Source organism: Heptranchias perlo, chromosome 21 (assembly GCF_035084215.1).
Source record: "Heptranchias perlo isolate sHepPer1 chromosome 21, sHepPer1.hap1, whole genome shotgun sequence".
NCBI lineage: Eukaryota > Metazoa > Chordata > Chondrichthyes > Hexanchiformes > Hexanchidae > Heptranchias > Heptranchias perlo.
Genome location: NC_090345.1, coordinates 34,507,115 through 34,528,906, shown reverse-complemented (window position 1 = coordinate 34,528,906; position 21,792 = coordinate 34,507,115). Strand labels below are relative to the sequence as shown.

General features: G+C 44.6%; 1 protein-coding gene across 5 annotated transcripts in view; it reads left to right on the top strand.

The window, feature by feature from the left end:
• cpeb3 (cytoplasmic polyadenylation element binding protein 3) overlaps positions 1–21,792 on the top strand; it is a 105,518-nt gene that overhangs the window by 62,170 nt on the left and 21,556 nt on the right. For all 5 annotated transcript variants that reach the window (XM_068002441.1, XM_068002444.1, XM_068002442.1 and 2 more), the window contains 2 exons: positions 19,706–19,824; positions 20,541–20,655. In XM_068002441.1, coding sequence (XP_067858542.1) covers positions 19,706–19,824; positions 20,541–20,655 — 234 coding nt within the window. The remainder of the gene's footprint in view (positions 1–19,705; positions 19,825–20,540; positions 20,656–21,792) is intronic.

The following is a 21,792-nucleotide window of genomic DNA, read 5'->3' as shown; positions in this document are numbered from 1 at the left end:
TGAAAAGTTCCCAAGGAGCTTTGAAAGATTATAAAATTGCAAATTTTAGTCCATTATAAGTTTATGGATGGAAAGCTCCTCTGATGGTTTATTGGGGCAAATGCATTATGTAGTGTGCGTCTAATATATAAAGGTACCAAGTTTGTCCCTTGATCTGTGGTGTTAGCTAATGTCAGCTGGGGCAAGCATGGGTGATCTCTGCTGGAAATGGGTGTGTGGGGATCAGGTATTAGCTGTCTGTGTGTGTCTCTCTCGCTGTCTCTTTGCGTGTGCGCCGCTCTCACTCTGTGTGTGTGTGTGTGTGTGTGTGTGTGTGTGTGTGTGTGTGTGTGTCTGGCTCTCGCTCTTGCTGTGTGTGTGTGTGTGTGTCTGGCTCTCGCTCTTGCTGTGTGTGTGTGTGTGTGTGTGTGTCTGGCTCTCGCTGTGTGTGTGTGTGTGTGTGTGTGTGTGTCTGGCGCTCGCTCTCGCTGTGTGTGTGTGTGTGTGTGTGTGTGTGTGTGTCTGGCGCTCGCTCTCGCTGTGTGTGTGTGTGTGTGTCTGGCGCTCGCTCTCGCTGTGTGTGTGTGTGTCTCGCTCTCGCTGTGTGTGTGTGTGTGTGTGTGTGTGTGTCTGGCTCTCGCTCTCGCTGTGTGTGTGTGTGTGTCTGGCTCTCGCTCTCGCTGTGTGTGTGTGTGTGTCTGGCTCTCGCTCTCGCTGTGTGTGTGTGTGTGTCTGGCTCTCGCTCTCGCTGTGTGTGTGTGTGTGTCTGGCTCTCGCTCTCGCTGTGTGTGTGTGTGTGTGTGTGTCTGGCTCGCTCTCGCTGTGTGTGTGTGTGTCTGGCTCTCGCTCTCGCTGTGTGTGTGTGTGTGTGTGTGTCTGGCTCGCTCTCGCTGTGTGTGTGTGTGTCTGGCTCTCGCTCTCGCTGTGTGTGTGTGTGTCTGTCTCTCGCTCTCTGTCTCTCGGGGGGTGTGTGTGTGTCTCTCTCTCTCTCGGGGGGGGGGGGGGGGGGGGGTGTGTCTCTCTCTCTCTCTCTCTCTCTCTCTCTCTCTCTCTCGGGGGGGGGGGGGGTGGTGTGTGTCTCTCTCTCTCGGGGGGGGGGGTGTGTCTCTCTCTCTCTCTCTCTCTCTCGGGGGGGGGGGGGGGTGTGTGTGTGTGTGTGTGTCTCTCTGTCTCTCGGTGGTGGGGGGGGTGGTGTGTGTGTGTGTGTCTCTGTCTCTCGGCGGGGGGGGGGGTGGGTGGGTGTGTGTGTGTGTGTGTGTGTCTCTCTCTCTCGGGGGTGGGTGGGTGTGTCTGTCTCTCGGTGGGGGGGGGGGGGTGGGTGGGTGTGTGTGTCTCTGTCTCTCGGGGGGGGGGGGTGGGTGGGTGTGTGTGTCTCTGTCTCTCGGGGTGTGTGTGTGTGTGTCTCTCGGGGTGTGTGTGTGTGTGTGTGTCTCTCGGGGGGTGTGTGTGTGTCTCTCGGGGGGGGGGTGTGTGTGTGTCTCTCGGGGGGTGTGTGTGTGTGTGTCTCTCGGGGGGTGTGTGTGTGTGTGTCTCTCGGGGGGTGTGTGTGTGTGTGTCTCTCGGGGGGTGTGTGTGTGTGTCTCTCGGGGTGTGTGTGTGTGTGTCTCTCGGGGTGTGTGTGTGTGTGTCTCTCGGGGTGTGTGTGTGTGTGTCTCTCGGGGTGTGTGTGTGTGTGTCTCTCGGGGTGTGTGTGTGTGTGTCTCTCGGGGTGTGTGTGTGTGTGTCTCTCGGGGTGTGTGTGTGTGTGTCTCTCGGGGTGTGTGTGTGTGTGTCTCTCGGGGTGTGTGTGTGTGTGTCTCTCGGGGGGTGTGTGTGTGTGTGTGTCTCTCGGGGGGTGTGTGTGTGTGTGTGTCTCTCGGGGGGTGTGTGTGTGTCTCTCGGGGGGTGTGTGTGTGTCTCTCGGGGGGTGTGTGTGTGTCTCTCGGGGGGTGTGTGTGTGTCTCTCGGGGGGTGTGTGTGTGTCTCTCGGGGGGTGTGTGTGTGTCTCTCGGGGGGTGTGTGTGTGTCTCTCGGGGGGTGTGTGTGTGTCTCTCGGGGGGTGTGTGTGTGTCTCTCGGGGGGTGTGTGTGTGTCTCTCGGGGGGTGTGTGTGTGTCTCTCGGGGGGTGTGTGTGTGTCTCTCGGGGGGTGTGTGTGTGTCTCTCGGGGGGTGTGTGTGTGTCTCTCGGGGGGTGTGTGTGTGTCTCTCGGGGGGTGTGTGTGTGTCTCTCGGGGGGTGTGTGTGTGTGTGTGTGTCTCTCGGGGGGGGGGGTGTGTGTGTGTGTGTCTCTCGGGGGGGGGGGTGTGTGTGTGTGTGTCTCTCGGGGGGGGGGGTGTGTGTGTGTGTGTCTCTCGGGGGGGGGGGTGTGTGTGTGTGTGTCTCTCGGGGGGGGGGTGTGTGTGTGTGTGTCTCTCGGGGGGTGTGTGTGTGTCTCTCGGGGGGTGTGTGTGTGTCTCTCGGGGGGTGTGTGTGTGTGTGTGTCTCTCGGGGGGTGTGTGTGTGTCTCTCGGTGGGTGTGTGTGTGTCTCTCGGTGGGTGTGTGTGTGTCTCTCGGTGGGTGTGTGTGTGTCTCTCGGTGGGTGTGTGTGTGTCTCTCGGTGGGTGTGTGTGTGTCTCTCGGTGGGTGTGTGTGTGTCTCTCGGTGGGTGTGTGTGTGTCTCTCGGTGGGTGTGTGTGTGTGTCTCTCGGGGTGTGTGTGTGTCTCTCGGGGTGTGTGTGTGTGTGTGTCTCTCGGGGTGTGTGTGTGTGTGTGTCTCTCGGGGTGTGTGTGTGTGTGTGTCTCTCGGGGTGTGTGTGTGTGTGTGTCTCTCGGGGTGTGTGTGTGTGTCTCTCGGGGGGGGGGGGGGGGGGGTGTGTGTGTGTGTCTCTCGGTGGGTGTGTGTGTGTCTCTCGGTGGGTGTGTGTGTGTCTCTCGGTGGGTGTGTGTGTGTCTCTCGGTGGGTGTGTGTGTGTCTCTCGGTGGGTGTGTGTGTGTCTCTCGGTGGGTGTGTGTGTGTCTCTCGGTGGGTGTGTGTGTGTCTCTCGGTGGGTGTGTGTGTGTCTCTCGGTGGGTGTGTGTGTGTCTCTCGGTGGGTGTGTGTGTGTGTGTGTGTGTCTCTCGGGGTGTGTGTGTGTGTGTGTGTGTGTGTCTCTCGGGGTGTGTGTGTGTGTGTGTCTCTCGGGGTGTGTGTGTGTGTGTGTCTCTCGGGGTGTGTGTGTGTGTGTGTGTCTCTCGGGGTGTGTGTGTGTGTCTCTCGGGGGGGGGGGGGGGGGGGTGTGTGTGTGTGTGTCTGTGTCTCTCGGGGTGTGTGTGTGTGTGTGTGTCTCTCGGGGTGTGTGTGTGTGTGTGTGTGTGTGTCTCTCGGGGTGTGTGTGTGTGTGTGTCTCTCGGGGTGTGTGTGTGTGTGTGTCTCTCGGGGTGTGTGTGTGTGTGTGTGTCTCTCGGGGTGTGTGTGTGTGTCTCTCGGGGGGGGGGGGGGGGTGTGTGTGTGTGTCTCTCGGGGGGGGGGGGGGGTGTGTGTGTGTGTGTGTCTCTCGGGGTGTGTGTGTGTCTCTCGGTGGGTGGGTGTGTGTGTGTGTCTCTCGGGGTGTGTGTGTGTGTCTCTCGGGGGGGGGGGGGGGGTGTGTGTCTCTGTCTCTCGGGGTGTGTGTCTCTGTCTCTCGGGGTGTGTGTCTCTGTCTCTCGGGGTGTGTGTCTCTGTCTCTCGGGGTGTGTGTCTCTGTCTCTCGGGGTGTGTGTCTCTGTCTCTCGGGGTGTGTGTCTCTGTCTCTCGGGGTGTGTGTCTCTGTCTCTCGGGGTGTGTGTCTCTGTCTCTCGGGGTGTGTGCGTCTCTGTCTCTCGGGGTGTGTGCGTGTGTGTGTCTCTCTCTCTCTCGGGGTGTGTGTCTCTGTCTCTCGGGGTGTGTGTCTCTGTCTCTCGGGGTGTGTGTGTCTCTGTCTCTCGGGGTGTGTGTGTCTCTGTCTCTCGGGGTGTGTGTGTGTGTGTGTCTCTGTCTCTCGGGGTGTGTGTGTGTGTGTGTCTCTGTCTCTCGGGGTGTGTGTGTGTGTGTCTCTGTCTCTCGGGGGGTGTGTGTGTGTGTGTGTGTGTGTGTGTGTCTGTCTCTCGGGGTGTGTGTGTGTGTGTGTGTGTCTCTCGGGGTGTGTGTGTGTGTGTGTGTCTCTGTCTCTCGGGGTGTGTGTGTGTGTGTCTCTGTCTCTCGGGGTGTGTGTGTGTGTGTCTCTGTCTCTCGGGGTGTGTGTGTGTGTGTCTCTGTCTCTCGGGGTGTGTGTGTGTGTGTCTCTGTCTCTCGGGGTGTGTGTGTGTGTGTCTCTGTCTCTCGGGGTGTGTGTGTGTCTCTGTCTCTCGGGGTGTGTGTGTGTCTCTGTCTCTCGGGGTGTGTGTGTGTCTCTGTCTCTCGGGGTGTGTGTGTGTCTCTGTCTCTCGGGGTGTGTGTGTGTCTCTGTCTCTCGGGGTGTGTGTGTGTCTCTGTCTCTCGGGGTGTGTGTGTGTCTCTGTCTCTCGGGGTGTGTGTGTGTCTCTGTCTCTCGGGGTGTGTGCGTGCGTGCGTCCGTCCCCCCTTCCCCCATTGTCGAGTAGCCGGCTGATGGCCATCTTTTGCTCATGAAAAATAGCCAGTTGATGAGCTATCAGATGGTGGCACTCACCGCCACACATCCCAACATAAGGCAGCAGCCTGGGCGGGGGGAGAAGGCAGGAAGCACAGGTGCAAGATGTGGGTGACATTTTCTTTGCTTTTGTAATGAAGTTCCCATTTCTAAATTGGTGACAGGTGCTTGGGAGCTTGTTGGAAAACATTTTTAAATAGGATTCATCATGTGACTGGGGCTGGAATGTGCCATTTGCTTTATTTTCATGTCTTAGTTCTATGATGTTGAATTGGATGAAAATCATTGTCAACAGGACAAAATAATACATTACTGGGTAGGCATTTATAGTAGATGATTTCAACTCGTGCACAAAATAATTAGACTTTAGAAAGTTTTGGATGAGGCTTTCCATTTAGCCATTTAAGATTGAATTACACTGCGGTATTCTATTCTGGTGATGAATGTGATGTGGAAAGCAATTTCCACCACAGTTACCAGTTGCTAGTGCTGCTAATTTAAAATAGGAGGTAAGAATAGACAGTCGTAAATTATCTGGATTATTTATAACTGGGTTCAGTTGCTAGTAGAGCCCTTTAGAGGATTCAACTCTTTACTTTGTGTGTTTTGTTATCACACTTGCATGCATTCATTCAGAAAGCTCACTGATCAAGAATAGTATTAAAAAAATTAATGATTGTGGTAATGGTGCAATATGAAATGATCATCTTCAATATTTATCTGAGCAGTATTTCCAGTGCTGGTATTATGTGCTTTTTTTAAAGTTTAAGTTACTGACATAAGTAACTTAAGGACTCCTCCTCCCCCAAATCTGATCAATATTTTTTTAAAACTCCTGGAGTGTACCCATTTGATGTCATTGAGGAAGTATATTGTGGACTAGTACTCCATGAACTACTACCAGATTACAAATTTCATGAACAGCACCAAGTGAGTCTGCTATTGAAATTAAGTTTGTGTTGAGCGTGCACAAAATTCATGTCATTGATTCTGCGTTAACATGACTGCAGTGCTGATGTGGTGTTATGTCACTGCCTCGGGTTATTTGTGGTTCAGTACAAACTATTCATAGGATTTCAATATGGCTGTAGAGTGCAGAATTGCTTGCATGCTTCCAACCACATCTGATACACAGATGCCTAAAGGGCTTTCAAACTTTGAAGCTTCTGTTCAGTCACATGCTTACAATTTGCAATGTAGAAACCCATATTACCAGCCTTGGAATCAAGTCTTTTACCAAACGGTTGGGAAATTTTAATAAAACGTGAGATGAATAGATCCCTTGAAAGATGTCGCACACCAGGGAATTGAAGTATTAATAAGATGGTCATAAGTTGCTAATGAAAGAAGACCACGTGATTCTTAATTAGCTCCCTAAATCTGCAAGTGTATAACATTTTGCCTTGCCTTGCTCACTGTAAGGATAATGCTGGGTTAGCAGCAGGGTCTGTTTAGGGTTGATATTTTCACTGACCTTCTGAAGTTACTGACTGGCTTTATCAATTGGTAATATATACGTAGCTACTTGCTGCTTTTTGCTCCCATTTTAAAATGGGACCCATCCAACTTTTTTTTAAGTAGGAATTAAATATTACTTCTGTATTTCTGGCTATTATAAGCTCATCTGAAGGAAATTTAAGCCTTTCCATTTAATTAATGCATATACTGCAGGCCATTCATGGCCTATTCTTACATGGACTTTGGGGAGAGCAGAGCAGTGGGCTTAGTGTTGGATTGCTCCAACAAAGAGCTAGTACAGGTATGATTGGCCAAATGACCACCTTATGTGCTGTAAACTTCTATGCAAGGAAGTGTCCATCTGTCTATCAGAGAGAACCGCTGCAGTTTGGTTCTGCCAGCCATTCCTGCCTGTTCCAGCAACCTGCAAAACTGTCCGGCTGTAAAACAGAGGCCTTTTTTAAGATGCTGTAAACTACTTGGGATAACAGAACTCTTCTATGGAAATTATTTCCATTTTAAGAAATATAATCAAATCATCCATGGCGCTGCTCACAATAAGTTAGATGATGTGCAGTGCTATAAGGCAGGAGCATTTATAGCATGTGAAATGTAGGCATTTATAGCATGTAACATGTAGGAGACTTTACAGTTGGTAAAGTGTAGTTGTGTGCTCCTTTTAAGGCTGTTAAGTAAACACTGGGATCATATGTCAATTAAGGGGTTGCTGCTGTTAACACTGGGTGAGTGCATAAGTATATCAATTAAGAGGCTGCAGACATTCTGGCTCCAATATTTCATGTTGGAAAGTTAGTTTGTTCATACATTTCTTTGAAGTGTGATACAAGATGTTGAAGTGTGACAGGAAGGAAATGTAGTATAAATGTACTGCTGAGAGATTTTAGTAGATCTCCTATGGCATTGTTCACAAATTTGGATGGCATTAAGTTTTATGGCATTTAAGATATGCTTGAATTTTGTATCTCTCTTTATAATCCAAAGATGCCATAACAGGATGTTAAGGAAGATGTTCAAGGTTGTATGTAGGTAGGAGGTGTAAAAAGAATGGGAAGTGGGAGAGTCCTGTGGTATGGCAGGATGTAAGATTAGCATAGTGAGGGAGTGTTGGAAAAGGGGCCTGTGGGTCTGGGAACACTAAGTGGTGCATTAGCAGCATGCAAGTGGTGAAGTGCTAGGCAGATGGTACTGCCAGGGAAGGAGTGTTGATATTTGAGAATAACATGGAGAGGCTGATGCACGCAAGATTGTAGGATAGGGCTAGTTATCGAGCGGGTGTAGGTGCGAGGGTCTGGGAGGATTGGACACAGAGGTTTTTGGAGAGAGGGTCATAGCTTTGAGAGGGAGGAGTGTAATAGAAAGGAGGCTGCAGGCCTTCATTACCCATTCCTCCTCTTCTCAATCATGGTTAATAATCTTTAAAAGCTGGATTCCCATCAGTGAGCTGAAAACAGAATGTTAATTGATTAAAATGATTAGTGTATTTTTACTCCATGTCAACAAGCATAGTAAAACGCACTAAGTGCTTTAATGAACTAACAGCAGCTTCCCTAATCAGTACTGGAAATCAGTAAAAGGAATTGGTGTGTGAAGCGCGGTGGGGAGGCAGGCGTTGGGTCTGACGAGACCAATTGGATGGAGTCCCAAGAGCTGGAGATTGGCAGGGGGAGAGTCTGGGGAGAGGGGATGTCTGTTTGGTGGGCATTGGTGCTAAGCATAGTATTGTCACCAGAGGCATTCAAATCTTGCAAACAAAGCTGCTTTGTGGAATTGCGCAAAGGTTCAATAATAGTGATTACTAATCTGGATTCCCCCACCCCATGCATTTATATTGATTCTCGGTGGCCAGGGAGCTTTGCAGATTGGAATGTGCTCGTCCATTTCAGGCTGGAGCAAACACCCAATATTTTAACATTGTTTTGCATCTATACTAAATTTGTTCACTCAACAATTAGAGTTTATGGAACACACATTTGGCGACTTCATTGCTCTGTTGGCTGGCACAGAGGGATACATTATTTGTTCTAAGGTGTTGAGGTCTGCAGAAAACATGCTTGTAGTAGAGGCTGCTGTTAGAATATGTTTATTTAATGCTGTGGAGTACAGCAATCAGCTTTTTATAAAAGATTTTTTGGACATAGTTCAGAGATTCTGTATATGCTGGGCAAGGCTATCAGCTGACAGCTCAAACAGAATTGCACAGGTTACTGGAAATCAGTTGTAATGGTAAAATAATAATCATCATTTATCGTGTCTGTTTCAGAGATGGTCAAATTCTGCATCTCCTTATTGGAAATCCATGGCTGACCATGATAGATCTGCTGGGTCAAACTGTGAAGTTCTTATAAATGAAACTGTCACTGATTGATTTAAGGGCCTGGTCAGTGTGTTAGCATTTCCTGACGAAAGTCAGTGCAGACTAGGCCCCCCTCCCTGCGTCCCGCTCATCCAAGTCAGGCTGCTATTACACTAGATTGAGTCCCTCTTCCTCTCTGCTTCACTCCCAGCACAATAGCAGGGACTGTGGCCTCTGTATACTGACTGTGGGCACTTGTGTTCCCACCTGAAGTATATAGAGGCTGCACTCCCTGTAGTGCTGGGAGTGGCACTGAGAGTAGAGAGGGACCCAGTCCAGTGCAATAACAGCCAGACCCTGGTAGAAGCCGGACCAAATGGACAGAAGGGAATGGATGAAAATGAAAGGGGAAAATGGATGCTGGTTGAGGGTTGTGGATGGTAATGATGGGCAAGTGCACGACGATGAAGGGAAGGGAGAGGAAATTGGATGGTAATGAAAGGGAGAAGAAAGTGGGCAGAAGCTAGGAACAGTGCTTTAGGGTAGGAGAGGAAGAAGAGTGCCATCATTAACTGAGAAGGGAATCAGGAGGGATAAGAAAATCAGGGGGATTGTGTCCGGTTGAATTAAGGGCGAAGACTGCCAGTATGAACTGAGAAGGTTAAAGGAGAAGAGTGTAGCTGTGAAAGAGTAGGGAGTTTGCATGGGATGTAGTATCCACAGGGACTAGGGTAGGAGAGTTTAGAGTAGTTTTGTGAACTAGACTGTTCAGGTTGGATTGGATGTGGTGGAGTGATCCGAGGTAATTTTTTGGTAAGTGATCTGTTGAAAATCCCAATGTCATTTTCTTTTGCAAGATTAAAAATATATCAATTATGAAATATAAAACTGCTTAAAATTAACCAGAATTTCCATGTAAAAATTCAAAATTTTTGCAGGGGAGCATGCCTTTGGAACCCTTAGAATTGCACCACCAATTTTGTGCCATCAACATTTGGATGTTCCCTTCAGGCTGTTATGTTCTTGTCCTCTAATACAAATGAAGGAATGATGTGAACGCCTATAACTTTGTTACAAACCCCTGGTTTTCACATGTTGGCAGTCGGATTAGGCACCTGAGTTATGAGGGGAAGCTGCTGAACTTGGGAACAGTTACACTGGAAAAGAGAAGGCTCAGGGATGATCTTATAAAAGTATTCAAGCAAACATCCGTATGTTTACATAGTCACAGATTCCTCAAGAGGACATAGCCTCAGAATCAGAAGCGGGAAGGTGAAAAGACTGTTTAAATTTAACTACTTAATGCAGAGGATGATGACTCTATGGAATGGACTGCCAAAGGAGGCAGCAGGGGCTGATTGTATCAGCAAGTTGAGAGTTGGATAAGGACCCAGAGAAAAATTTGATGGAGGAGTGAGAGAAATTATTGTATGATATTTCCTAGCCACTAGGACCAGATAGAATAACCACCGTGGTCTTTTCTGGGCTTTTACATTCCTATGTTCCTTTGTTTTTAAGTTGTCAGCTTTTTGGAGCTATGTCAGTTTATTCAAAGCTGTTGATCAGCTTTTGCTTGTTTTTTAGGTTGTCCTGTTTGAATTCTTTTTATTGTTGATTATGGAAGACAAAGAGAATAGAACAGAGCCAACTGAAGTAGAAAGTTGATCTCTGTGCTTGGTACTGGTTAGTTGTTCATGACTACCACAATGGGAGACTGGTTACAGTTCAAGTCTTGTACTCAAATGACCATGGCTGTGGAAATGAAATATAATTTAGATCAAATATATTGTGTGATTTCAGTTTATATTAAAGCTGAGACAAGGTTCAAGAGTTTGTTTCTTTGAGGATGGAACAGCAAACCGTGCCAAATGCTAGAGTAACTAATTAAAATGCAGGCCGGGCTGCTTTCTGGGATCCTGCTGAGCCAATCTGGATTACTGACAAAAACTGCTGTATCATGTGGTTTCTTGACACATTTTAAAATTCTGTAAGGACCATTGCCACATTTTCTGTGCATTGATGCAAAAATGTAATAGCAGAAATTTTAAACCAAATTATCTAATCAAGCAGTCAAAACAAATATGTCACAGCATCTGATGCTTTCTACAAAAATATTTATTGCAGCCTCTGTGGATGGCTTTTAACAATTATTATTGGATGGAATTTTCCTTGCTGTCAGTCAGGTGCTGGAGACAGAGTCTGCATACTATTAAACGGGCACAACTTTTTTTTTATATGGAACATGAATTCTATGAAGAATCAGGATGAACCTGAAACACATCCATGCTGAAACGTTATTTCATTGTATTCATATTATACTTTGATAGGTGAATGACAAAATTGTACCTAAAATATTTTGTAAAAATGTTTTGCATCAAAGGATTTGTAAGTGACGTTGCTGTTTGGAATGCCAAAATACAGTGCAACAGGAAATCCCCATTCCCATTTACAGGTTCTTCCCCGTGTACTGCTTTCACTGGGAAAGAGTTTATAGTTGACACGTTCCCAAGGTTTTACCAATCCATCCCTGGATCTAGATGGTATGAGGCACACAAGAATGGCCTAATTTGAATTTCTGTACCTTTCCCTCCTCCAATTTGGAGAAACAATGGTTCTTTGCGCTGTTCCCATTTTTTTTCTTCTGCCACTTAAAAAAAAATTTGCAGTAGGGTAGGTATTTTAACTCACCAATTTTCTTCTCTCCCTCCTTTCCTGCTAGGTTATGATTGTATAGGTATCCTCCTTGGCCTAAATCAACGCCCCTTTGTGTATATTTTCAGCAAGAGTTGCAGGATCGCAATCAAGTGCTTGTATTTCCCCTCGCTAACACAGTGGTGCTGAAACTGGTTGTAGCAATCCTACTGCTACACTGGCTGAAATCAGTTATCTCAGCACAGATTAGAGATTAAACCGAAGACCATCCTGGTCTGAAACAAAAACAGAAAATGCTGGAGAAACTCATCAGGCCAAGCAGCATCTGTGGAGAGAAATGGGCAAGTCGTTGCAGATTGGCTGAAGGGTCCATACCTGAAATGTCAAATTGTCTGTTCTCTTTACGGATGCTGCCTGACCTCCTGAGTGTTACCAGCATTTTCTATTTTTTGAGTTCCAGCATCTCTAGTTTTTTGCCTTTTGACCATCCTGCTCTGTGTGGTTCAGCTACTCATTTATAAACTTGGCCAGCTACCTGAAGACCCTTTTAGAATATGCACTTTCAAAAAATTTCGACATTAACTGGCAATCAGGCGGGAGAGAGAAACAATTGGCTTTTGTATTTGATGTACCTGTATACATATGTCTTGAATGCTCTTCAAATTCTTGTTCAGTCATTAGGCAGTGAAGCACAAACATTTTGCAGCACTACTGTCTGTGCAAGGAAAGTTTTCATGATGCACAGTTTGTGTGTCTCCCCCAGAGGAAATTGGTGAACCCCTGTTGCCTGCTGTGACAATCTGCTAGTTTGTTTTCTGTTGAAATGTGAGCTTAGCTGGATGATAGATTTTTGCTTTAGTCCTGATGTGGCATCGCCCTGCTAGTCAGTAAGTGCAGGGATGCTATGTTTCCTAACTTTTATAATGGTGTAAGATTATGCTGAAGTGCTGTTATTGAGTATGATGTAATTGAGCACCAGTTTTTGGAAACTGTAGGGAACAGATGGGTGTCATCGGTAGCACTCTCTTTAGTTGATTCACTCTTTTTAAGAGGAAGAAAGGCCAGTAGTATTTGAGAATTGCAAAGTTCTAGCTATATGCCCACTAAATGTGATCTGATGGAGATCTGTTTCTTTTGTCAACTTACAGAAGTCACATACATATGATTGGTGCACATTTTCTTGAATGTTTATTCATCAAGCTGCCTATTAAGATTTTATATTAAACAAAATTCACCAGACCTTTGATCACTGGCTTTGCGGGCAAATTATGGATGAATTGTGTGGTGACAGCATCTGTCAGTTTGACTTGGGATGTGCTGGTGGATGGCAGTGTTCTCTACTTGCATTGACCTAGAACCAGTTCTTCAGCCAACTCATGAACAAGACCAGGAAGGGAGTCTCACTTTGTTTCCTTTGCATCATTCGCCCACATCTGAGATAAATTTCCAATAAAATTACCTTTCATCTGTTGGAAACTTCTCCAGCTAGGTAAAGGGTTAATTGTCAATCCTACTTATGCTGATTTTCTCCTTTTAGCTTCAATCTTTGTTGACCACGTAATTTTAGTCAAATTAATTTGTATTAAATAATTAGGCACCGTGCATCAAGTTTAAAAATGATTGATTATTTGAATAAATACAATAAATCTGGATAACTTGTATCAGATGTTTCACAATTAGAAGAAAAGAAATTACTTTGGGGCTAGATTTATTCAAAACCTTATATATAGAACAAGGTGATTCTGTATCATGGTGCATTGGTGAACCAGTGTGAAGTGCCAGTTAATGAAAGGACACCAATTTATCCTTGTGATCTCCCTATAAGGTGCGTTCTCCATCTCGCTCAGGCATCTGAGGTATGTGAAGGCAAGGCAATGCCTCAGAAGGAGAGAGGACAAATCCTAATTGCCAGTTAGATCTTTTTTAAAAATTCAATCTTGGGATATGGGAGTCGCTGACGAGGCCAGCATTTATTGCCCATCCCTAGTTGCCCTTGAGACAGTGATGGCGAGCCTTCTTCATGAACTGCTACAGTGCATGTGGTGAAGGCACTCCCACAATGCTGTTAGGTAAGGAGTGCCAGGATTTTGACAGTGACCATGAAGGAATGGCTCTATATGTGCAATTTGAGATGGTGTGACTTGAGGTGATGGTGTTCCTATACACCTGCTGCCCTCCACCTTGTAGGTGGTGGAGGTTGCGTATTTGGGAAGTGCTGCAGAAGAAGCCTTGATGCAGTGTATCCATTGATCGTGATGGAGGAAGTGGATATTTAGGCTGGTGGATGAGGTGCCGATCAAGTGGATCGTTTTGTCCTAGATGGTGTCAAGCTTCTTGAGTGTTGTTGCAGCTGCACCCATCCAGGCAATTGGAGAGTATTCCATTACATTCTTGACTTGTGCCTTAGGTGGTGGTGAGTCAGGAGGTGAACCATTCACCAAAGAATACCCAGCCTTTGATGTGCACTAGTTGCCATGGCATTTATGTGGCTGGTGCGGTTGAGTTTCTGGTCAGTGGTGACCCCCAGAATCTCCATTAGCAAAAACCCGATTGGCCAGTTACATGTCCTCTTGTGACTGAATGGTACATAGCACACAGTAACCTACAAAGGAGTATAATTTTAGAAGCCAATTAAAAAGCATATTGTTTATCTGTAAATCACAAATGGTATTGCTTACACCATGACAATTTTAAAATAATGTATTTTTAGGAACTTAAGATCAGTGTAAGTCAATTAACTTTTTCAGGTTTCAATGTTGTAATATATTTGAGAAATTAATACCATGAACATTCTGTACATAACAATGATTGAAATACAGAAAGTAAGATGTGACAAGTACCTACCATAGTTTCAAGTGGGATATAAGATGAGTGTAAGGGTAACTACCAGTGACAAATACATTATTGATCAGATAATATAAGTTGTGTTTCAAACTAAATGCTGTGGACTGGGTTCAATATTGGCTGTTTAAGAAGTAGGAATTTTAATGCCTACAAAATAGTGTTTTTGAAGTAAGTCATTTTAAATAATTGAGTCATGGTGGGGAGGGGGGAAGTTCTTTGATTTATAGTTCTAGAATATTTCAGAGAAAATTCAATTTTTATGAATGAATATTTATGACTTTTTGGCATGTTGTTCAGTGGGCCTGCAATCTAGTTCTCATTAAACTGCCATTTGAAACAACTTTTCTGAGTTTATTAAAATTTTGCTGATGCAGAATTGTCCACTAGTAGCTTGAACTTAGTACTTCCTTGTCAGAAATGTTTCCTGACCTCATTAATCCTGATTTGCATGACAATCATAGTCAGGAATATTGTACAGATGGATAGTACATTTGATCAGCAAATTTGATTTATCGTGAATGAAACTTGAAGAACAGAAGTTAAATGTTGAATAAGGAATTCTTACTAAATCCACATGCTTTTTTATATCCCACATCCTTTACAATTTTTAACTGTGTGCTGTCTTTTCTCTCCTTTCACTTGGATCTTGTGCAGTAAGCCATATCTAGCCAAAAGGGAGGGTGGGCACATACTCATGGGTCTCTGCAAATGTCACTTCATTACCACAAGCTGGGAATTGCAAAAGAGTCACCTGAAGTGTGTATCGTCGTGCCTGTGGGGAAGTGCCACATGTACAATCAATGTTCTATGCCACCGTGTATAGACTTCTCCATGACTGGTGATTTTCTCTCTTCTTTTGGGAGGAGATGCAATTAAACTGATTCTAACACTTTTTTGTGTGTGTATCTCCATTCATTATAAATTTTGAAAGTGTCTGTTGCACTCTAGATGCTGTACTTTGTTAAGCTATGATTTGTTGGTTTTATATAATTTGATTGAAAATAATGACACAAAAAGAGAATTTCCTGTTTTTGTCACTGACCTTCAGATGGCCTAGAAAATTGCTGAGATAACCTGAAGAGTTGAACTGCTTCTAACAATGATTATTAGGCCTTAATTGACCTCATAATCTATTTAGACCACTTCACCACAGGGAGTACCTGAGTAGTGGCCTTAAGGACAGGTCAGACTAACAACTAAACCATTACAATGCTTCTGCCCCCAGATTACCCATGAGCAATGCAATATGAGACAGCTTGCATATGTGCATGTATAAAGATATAATGTCACACTGGGGCAAAGTGTTGACTGGAGTTCCACAGGGGTCAGTGCTTGGAATCTCATTTCTAATCTCTTAAATGACCTGGATACTGAACCAATTGTGAGTTGATCAAATTTGTGGACTGCACTAAATTATTAAGGGCACTAGAAACATTGGTTGTATTTAATGATTGAATGTAAAAGAATTCAGGAGGGCATAGACTGGTGAGCAGAATGGGCAGAAATGTGGCAGATCCAATATGATATGGAGCAGTGTGAGGTAATGCATTTAAGGGTTGGGCGGGGAGACATAAGGGAATGTGAGTATAAGCTCAATGAAAAGATTCTGAAGCATGTGCAAGAAGAGGGATACCTCGGGACATTATTACATATTTCCTTGAAAGTGAGAGTGCAGGTAATTATAAAGCCATAAAAAGGGCCTATGGTATTTTGGGTTATACAAATAGGGTCATTTAGAACAAAATGCACAGTTAGTGTTCAGTTTTGCATGTCCCATTATAGAAAAGACATGAAAGCCATAGAGAGGATGATACTAAGAATGAGAAACTATAGTTATGAGGGGAGACTTGAGCTGCTGGGGCTATTTACAGAGATTAAGAGGAGACTTAATACAGGTTTTTTAAATTATGAAGAATTTTGATAAGGTGAATAGGGTCAGACCATTTCCTCTGGGAAGTCAGTGACGAGACCATTTAAAGTTGTCATGCATTGACGGAGGTTAGAAGAAATAACGTAGAGATTTGTTAGAGCATTCAATGCTTTGCCACAAGAAGTAGTTGAGACAGAGACCATTGCATCTTTTAAGGCAAGAGTAAATAGAAATTTGAATCAGAAGAAGATATAGTGTTATGGGGAATATGCAGAGCAGTGGGATTAGTTCCAGCAAACAGCCGACACAGACATGATGGGCCAAATGGCTTCCTGTGCTATAAATTTCTATAGTTTGCAGAAGGATTTAGATCAGTTCTGTAATTGGGCAGATGAATGGTAAATTAAATTTAGTACCGAGAAATATTAATTGATTAGAATAGAATTAGCTCTGGGAGATCTAGAAGGGGATGCCAGAGTAATGGTAAACTTGTCACTTTGAATGTCTAGACAATGTGGCGAAGCAATTAAAAAAGGTAATAGAATGTTGACGTGTGGCCAAAGCAGTACAATGCACATCTGTAGAAGTGATGCTAAAGCTTTATAATGCATGGGTCAGATCACATCTGAAGGTCTCTACTACAAAGAACATGTGCGTGAAGAAAACAGTAAGGATAATTCCAAGGGAGTATTTGTAAAAGGAATGAGTTATTAAGCTTTGAGAAGCTCAAGCTCTGCAGTCTAGTGAGAAGTAGGCAAGAGTGACCTCATCAAGATATATAAAATATTAAATGGTAATGATTAGCTAAACCAGAATTTTTGCGCACGAAGAGCTAAATTTTAAATTAGTTTGAAGTAAATTTTAAAATGGATACTAAAATGTCTTTACTCTTGAGTGATTAACTATTTGAAATAATTTGCTACACGAGATGGAGGAGAAAGATATTAGAGGTATTGGAGATGTAGCTATATGCTAGGCCAGGAAACTAAGGTACCAGAGGGATGATAGGCTGATGGCCTTTCCTTGCTCCTATCTCTTATGTTTGTGTTGTCTTCCTCCCAATTTTTTGCCAAATTGGAGCTGGATATAACCGCTCGCCCCTCCGCCCCATCCTTTATCTTGCGAGTAATCATTTTCTATTAGGTTGTCTCCAGTGGCGGCCATACTTTCAACCACCTAGGTCCCACATTGTAGAATTCTTTCCATCTCTCCACCTCCATCAACTTCTTTAAGACACTCCTTAAAGCTCAGCTCTTTGACCAAGTTTTGGTCACCTCTCCATATCTGTCCTCCTTTGAATCAGTTCTGGTTCTCCCATCCCTCTGTGAAGTATCTTGGGATGTTTTTTATGTTAAATGTACTATATAAATGCAACTTGGTGGCTGTGCATACTACATGTTTATGAACATTACCGATCTGAAATTCCAGGAGGCTGGAAGTGGAAAACCATCATTATCTATGTGGGTGGGGTGGGACCTGGTTATCCCAGATGCTCAGCAAGCATCCTCATTTTCATTGTAGGATTCTTGAGTTTAGGGTCCACTGGCCCTTCAGTAAACAGCTGACATCTCCTGAGCCTCCGCTTAGTGCCATCAGGCTCCTCTTCCACTCCCCACTCCTCCAGCTCCCTCGTTCGGTGTTTCACCCAGTGTTTGCTCCTTAGCCCCACTATCTCTCGAGCAAATGGTGGAGGGTGTGAGGCGATCGCCTGAAGCTTGAGGGCTGGGCACGTTCTCTTCTGTTACTGCTTCCTCTGCTTCTTGCTGTGCTTCATCTAAAGCATGTGGGGGAAGAAGTTAAAACAGTTCTGGAACAAGCAGAGAGGTTGCCACTTGCAGAAGAGTGAATTAAGACAGTTTGCTTCCAGAAAGATTGGCTGAGCTGCTACAGCTGAGTAGGTAAAGTAATGTGTTGCTGTGATGAACCTACACCTGGCACAGAGCCACGTGCTTTTGCTTTCCAGCTCCTTGCCTCTCCATGAGATCCATTGCATCTTCCTCATGATGTCAGAGGTCTAAGGTTGTTCTCACCCCCCACCGCCCAGCCTGACTCCCGTCACTGCTGTGTGCCATCTTCTCATGCAAGAACAATGCAGTCATTGTAAAAGACCCGTGATTAGAATAAACAATTGGGTAACACACGCTGTCAATAGGCTGAGAAACAGAAAAGAAATGATGGGTTCTGAAAGGGAGCAAGGACGTGGGAGGTGTGGCTTGAAAGAGTTGATGTATGAGTCTGTGTGGGAATGTCCAAATGAAGCTGGCTAATAGGAAAGTGCACCAGCGAACAGTGGCACGCAGTCCAATCTTCCGGTGCACGCCCTTGTACACTGAGGGTAAGGAGCAAGAGACTGGCACACATGATAGCACTCAGCATTTAGAAAAGGCAGAGGAGAGTTCTCTTACCTTGTATGCCCTTGTCAGGTCTTGAACTTATTTCAACATTGTACTCCCATCCTGGGAGTCAGAAGTGGCACTAATTGCCACTGCCACTTCCCTCCACATGGTGCCCGTAATGGACTTCAAAGTTCACTCCACAGAGGCTTTCCCTCCTCTTCTGAATCTGCTGTCTAGGTTGTTGCTTTGAGGGTGCTTCGCCTTCCATTAGTATAAGCTGCTTCCTGCTTCTGCAAACTTAGGCTCTCCAGAACTGGCCAAAGTTGTTGCCTGCCCCTTTTATGCTGTTGCAGTGTTTTATATCAGCAGCGCAAGTTCTCCACACCCCTCCCCCACATTCTTCACCACCACCATCCCCCCCCACCCCAGCACCAAAGCCCTGTGCAAATACCCAGTGGCAGGTAGGATCTGTGCTGCCAGGCCAGATGTGAACCAGGTGTACTTCTGAGGTTAAGGCTGAGGTGCCTTAAGGGAGCTATACCTGATCCAGGAGTGCATGATGCTGACACTGGGGCCTGAGTTGGGAAATGTTCCATTCTCCAGTGCTAACCTCCGTCACCTTGAGCACAAAACCGAGAAAGTCATAAAATAGTGAAAGCACTTGGAGGTCAGGTGTCTTGTTTTACTTTGCAGGGCAGGCTGAGGTGTGATTTAACTTTAACTTTAACTGTTGATGCTTACTGTAGGACTGTGATAGAACTCTGCAATCAAATCTTTCCTGTGATAGTTCAGCAGTTGAAAGTTAGTTTAAGGCGTTTCAAAACTTGACTAGTAGTACTGCTATGCCTATTTATGGAACGATGGGCCAGATGGCCTCTCTCATCTATACTTGCGTGATTTGAAAACTGATTTTCAATTAACCGATTTGCATTTTTTTTCAAGATCTTAAGCAATTTCGAGCAGAATTTTTGCAGAATTTTTCATCAGTTCAAATCCTATAAATTGCAGACTTTAGACTCTTAAAAATAAAAAAATTAAAATTAAAAATGAGAGCAGCAGGTATTAGCCCTGTGTTTAGTTGTTGAAATGATTAGACTTCTTGACTTCCTCTTTAATGGCCACTGGATTGCCTCTCTGTACAAACTGCAATGGTCCAAAACTCCATTGCCAGTATCCTGATCAACACTTGTCTAGTTCACCCATCACCCTTATCCTTGCTAACCTCCACAGGCTCCCAGCATCCCAACACACTGGATTAAAAATCCTTGTCCTCACTTATAGGTCTACAGCCTCGCCCCATCCGACCTTTGCCACTTTCTCCAACTCTACATCATATTCCACGCCCTGCAGTCCTACACCACCAGGCTCTTGTGCATTCCCACCTCCTGGTATTCATCACTTGGTGGCAGAGCTTCAGCCGCTTTGGCTCCATCCTCTGGTACTCCCCCTTAAACCTCTCTGCCCTGCTATTCTCCTTCCTGCCTTTAAGAATCATTTCAAAGCCTATCTGTTGGTCTGTACCATTGACCATCTCCTAAATTCTCCACCACTCAGTCTGTTTCTCCCATGTGAAGCACCTTAAGATGTTTTATGATAAGGACATTATATAATTGCAAGTTATTGCAATTTTGACTTGTGTCTTACACAACACTTATTTTTTTTCTTTTGTAATTTCTTACCCTCTCATAGGTTATGCCTTCCTGCTATTTCAAGAGGAAAGCTCTGTGCAAGCTCTGATAGATGCATGTATTGAGGAAGATGGAAAGCTGTACCTGTGTGTTTCGAGCCCCACTATCAAGGACAAACCGGTAAATGGATCTCCAGCTTGTTTCTGCTCGCCATCTGTTCTTTTTTTGTCGTTCCACGAACCACCAAACCTGGGAATTATTCAGCTGTCTTCTGCCCCTTCTCACCCCCCTTCCCCTGCCCCCCCCCCCTCCCCCGGATGAATGCAAATGCATGCTGTATCATTTTGATTATCCATTTACTGATGGAGCTTTTATTTTCAGTAAAATTCAAAGATTGGGTCTTGGGAATTTGTTAATAAATGGTGAGCTGCATAATTAAGCCTTTGTTTGTAGCTTCCAGAGCAATAAGCAAATACAAAGCAGCCTGATATTTGTTCCCCGTAGGTGATCGCTGTATAAGCTTTTTTTTGACTAATTGTGTCCTAATCCCTGGCTTTCTACAAAATAAAAGGAGGTATACAATGAGTTCTGACATTTAGTCCTACCCCAGCAGATTTGTAACATTTTTGTGCCTCGGAGCTTTGTAGTAAAGCGAATCTAGCAATTTAAAACTGAGTCCATGTAGGTTTTCATGAAAATATTGTATTACGTCCATTCTTTTAAAATGACAAGGCAAATGTCGACTTGTGCTGACTGCACCACGTACTATACATCAAAACTGGGACCTGTATTACAACATACCATATTTGCTTAAGATGCTGGGTTTTCCTATATTTAAAAAAAAAATCTTTTCACCACTTCCAAAGCTGATTTACCAAAATCTTGTTTCTTTAAAGGTGCAAATTCGACCGTGGAACCTGAGTGATAGTGATTTTGTGATGGATGGTTCTCAGCCTCTGGACCCTAGGAAGACCATCTTTGTGGGAGGAGTTCCCAGACCTCTTCGAGCTGGTGAGTGAAGATGTAGAGAGTCCCCAGTGAACTCGTTATGATGAGATTGAGAATGTGAAGTATGATCAAGATTCCAAAACTGGTTTGAGTTTGAGAGTGGAATTCATAGAACTGAGTTCAACTATATAAAGACATTTTGCCCAATATAGACCGGGCAAGTTATTTCTGAGGCTGGTTGTACATTAACATAATGCCAATGTTGGCATATTGTTGGTTGTATATAGTCTTGAGGCAGATACGTTTTAAGAGGTTGTAGTTACAGATGTGTTTAGTGTTTTCTCCCAAAGAATACATCTGCTAAAATACAACTTTTAAAATGTTTCCTCAAAGGGTCTTTCTGGGCTATTGCCTTATATAAAGGTTTATTTTCTTCAAAACAGGTTGCAGCCTCTCTTTTGACAATTGTAAACAATTTTACAACACCAAGTTATAGTCCAGCAATTTTATTTTAAATTCACAAGCTTTCGGAGGCTTCCCCCTTCGTCAGGTGAACATCGTTCACCTGACGAAGGGGGAAGCCTCCGAAAGCTTGTGAATTTAAAATAAAATTGCTGGACTATAACTTGGTGTTGTAAAATTGTTTACAATTGTCAACCCCAGTCCATCACCGGCATCTCCACATCATCTCTTTTGAGATGAGGAGGCTGTTCCCTGGTGTGAATGCATTAATTGGCTTTATTGGACAATTTCTGCCATTGCACTTGCCAGGTTTTGGGAACACAATAAGGAGTGTGATTGGAGTTTTACTTAAAAAGTGCACAGAGATTCCCATATTTAGGATTATACTATTAAGTACAAATGTGATCTGTATTTGGGGTGAGTCGTACATCCCTGTTTTTTTTTCAACTTTGAAAGCTATTTTCAATTTTATGCACTCATGGTGGAGGTCCCTTTGTTATTGTGAAAAATCATGAAGTGTTGATATCGGCTGCTCCCAGCTCCTTACCCAATAGCACTTTGGACAGACCTGCTCCCCCACAGTTTTGAGATTAAAAATGGTCTCTGTTGTAGACGAATGCCAAATTTAAAATAGCATTCTGCAGAGGAATAATGAATGTTACCTTTTGTTTCACTTGAAATTTTTTTAAATATAGGGATGACACATTCTGCAATTTGGAGCATTGATTTAAAACATAT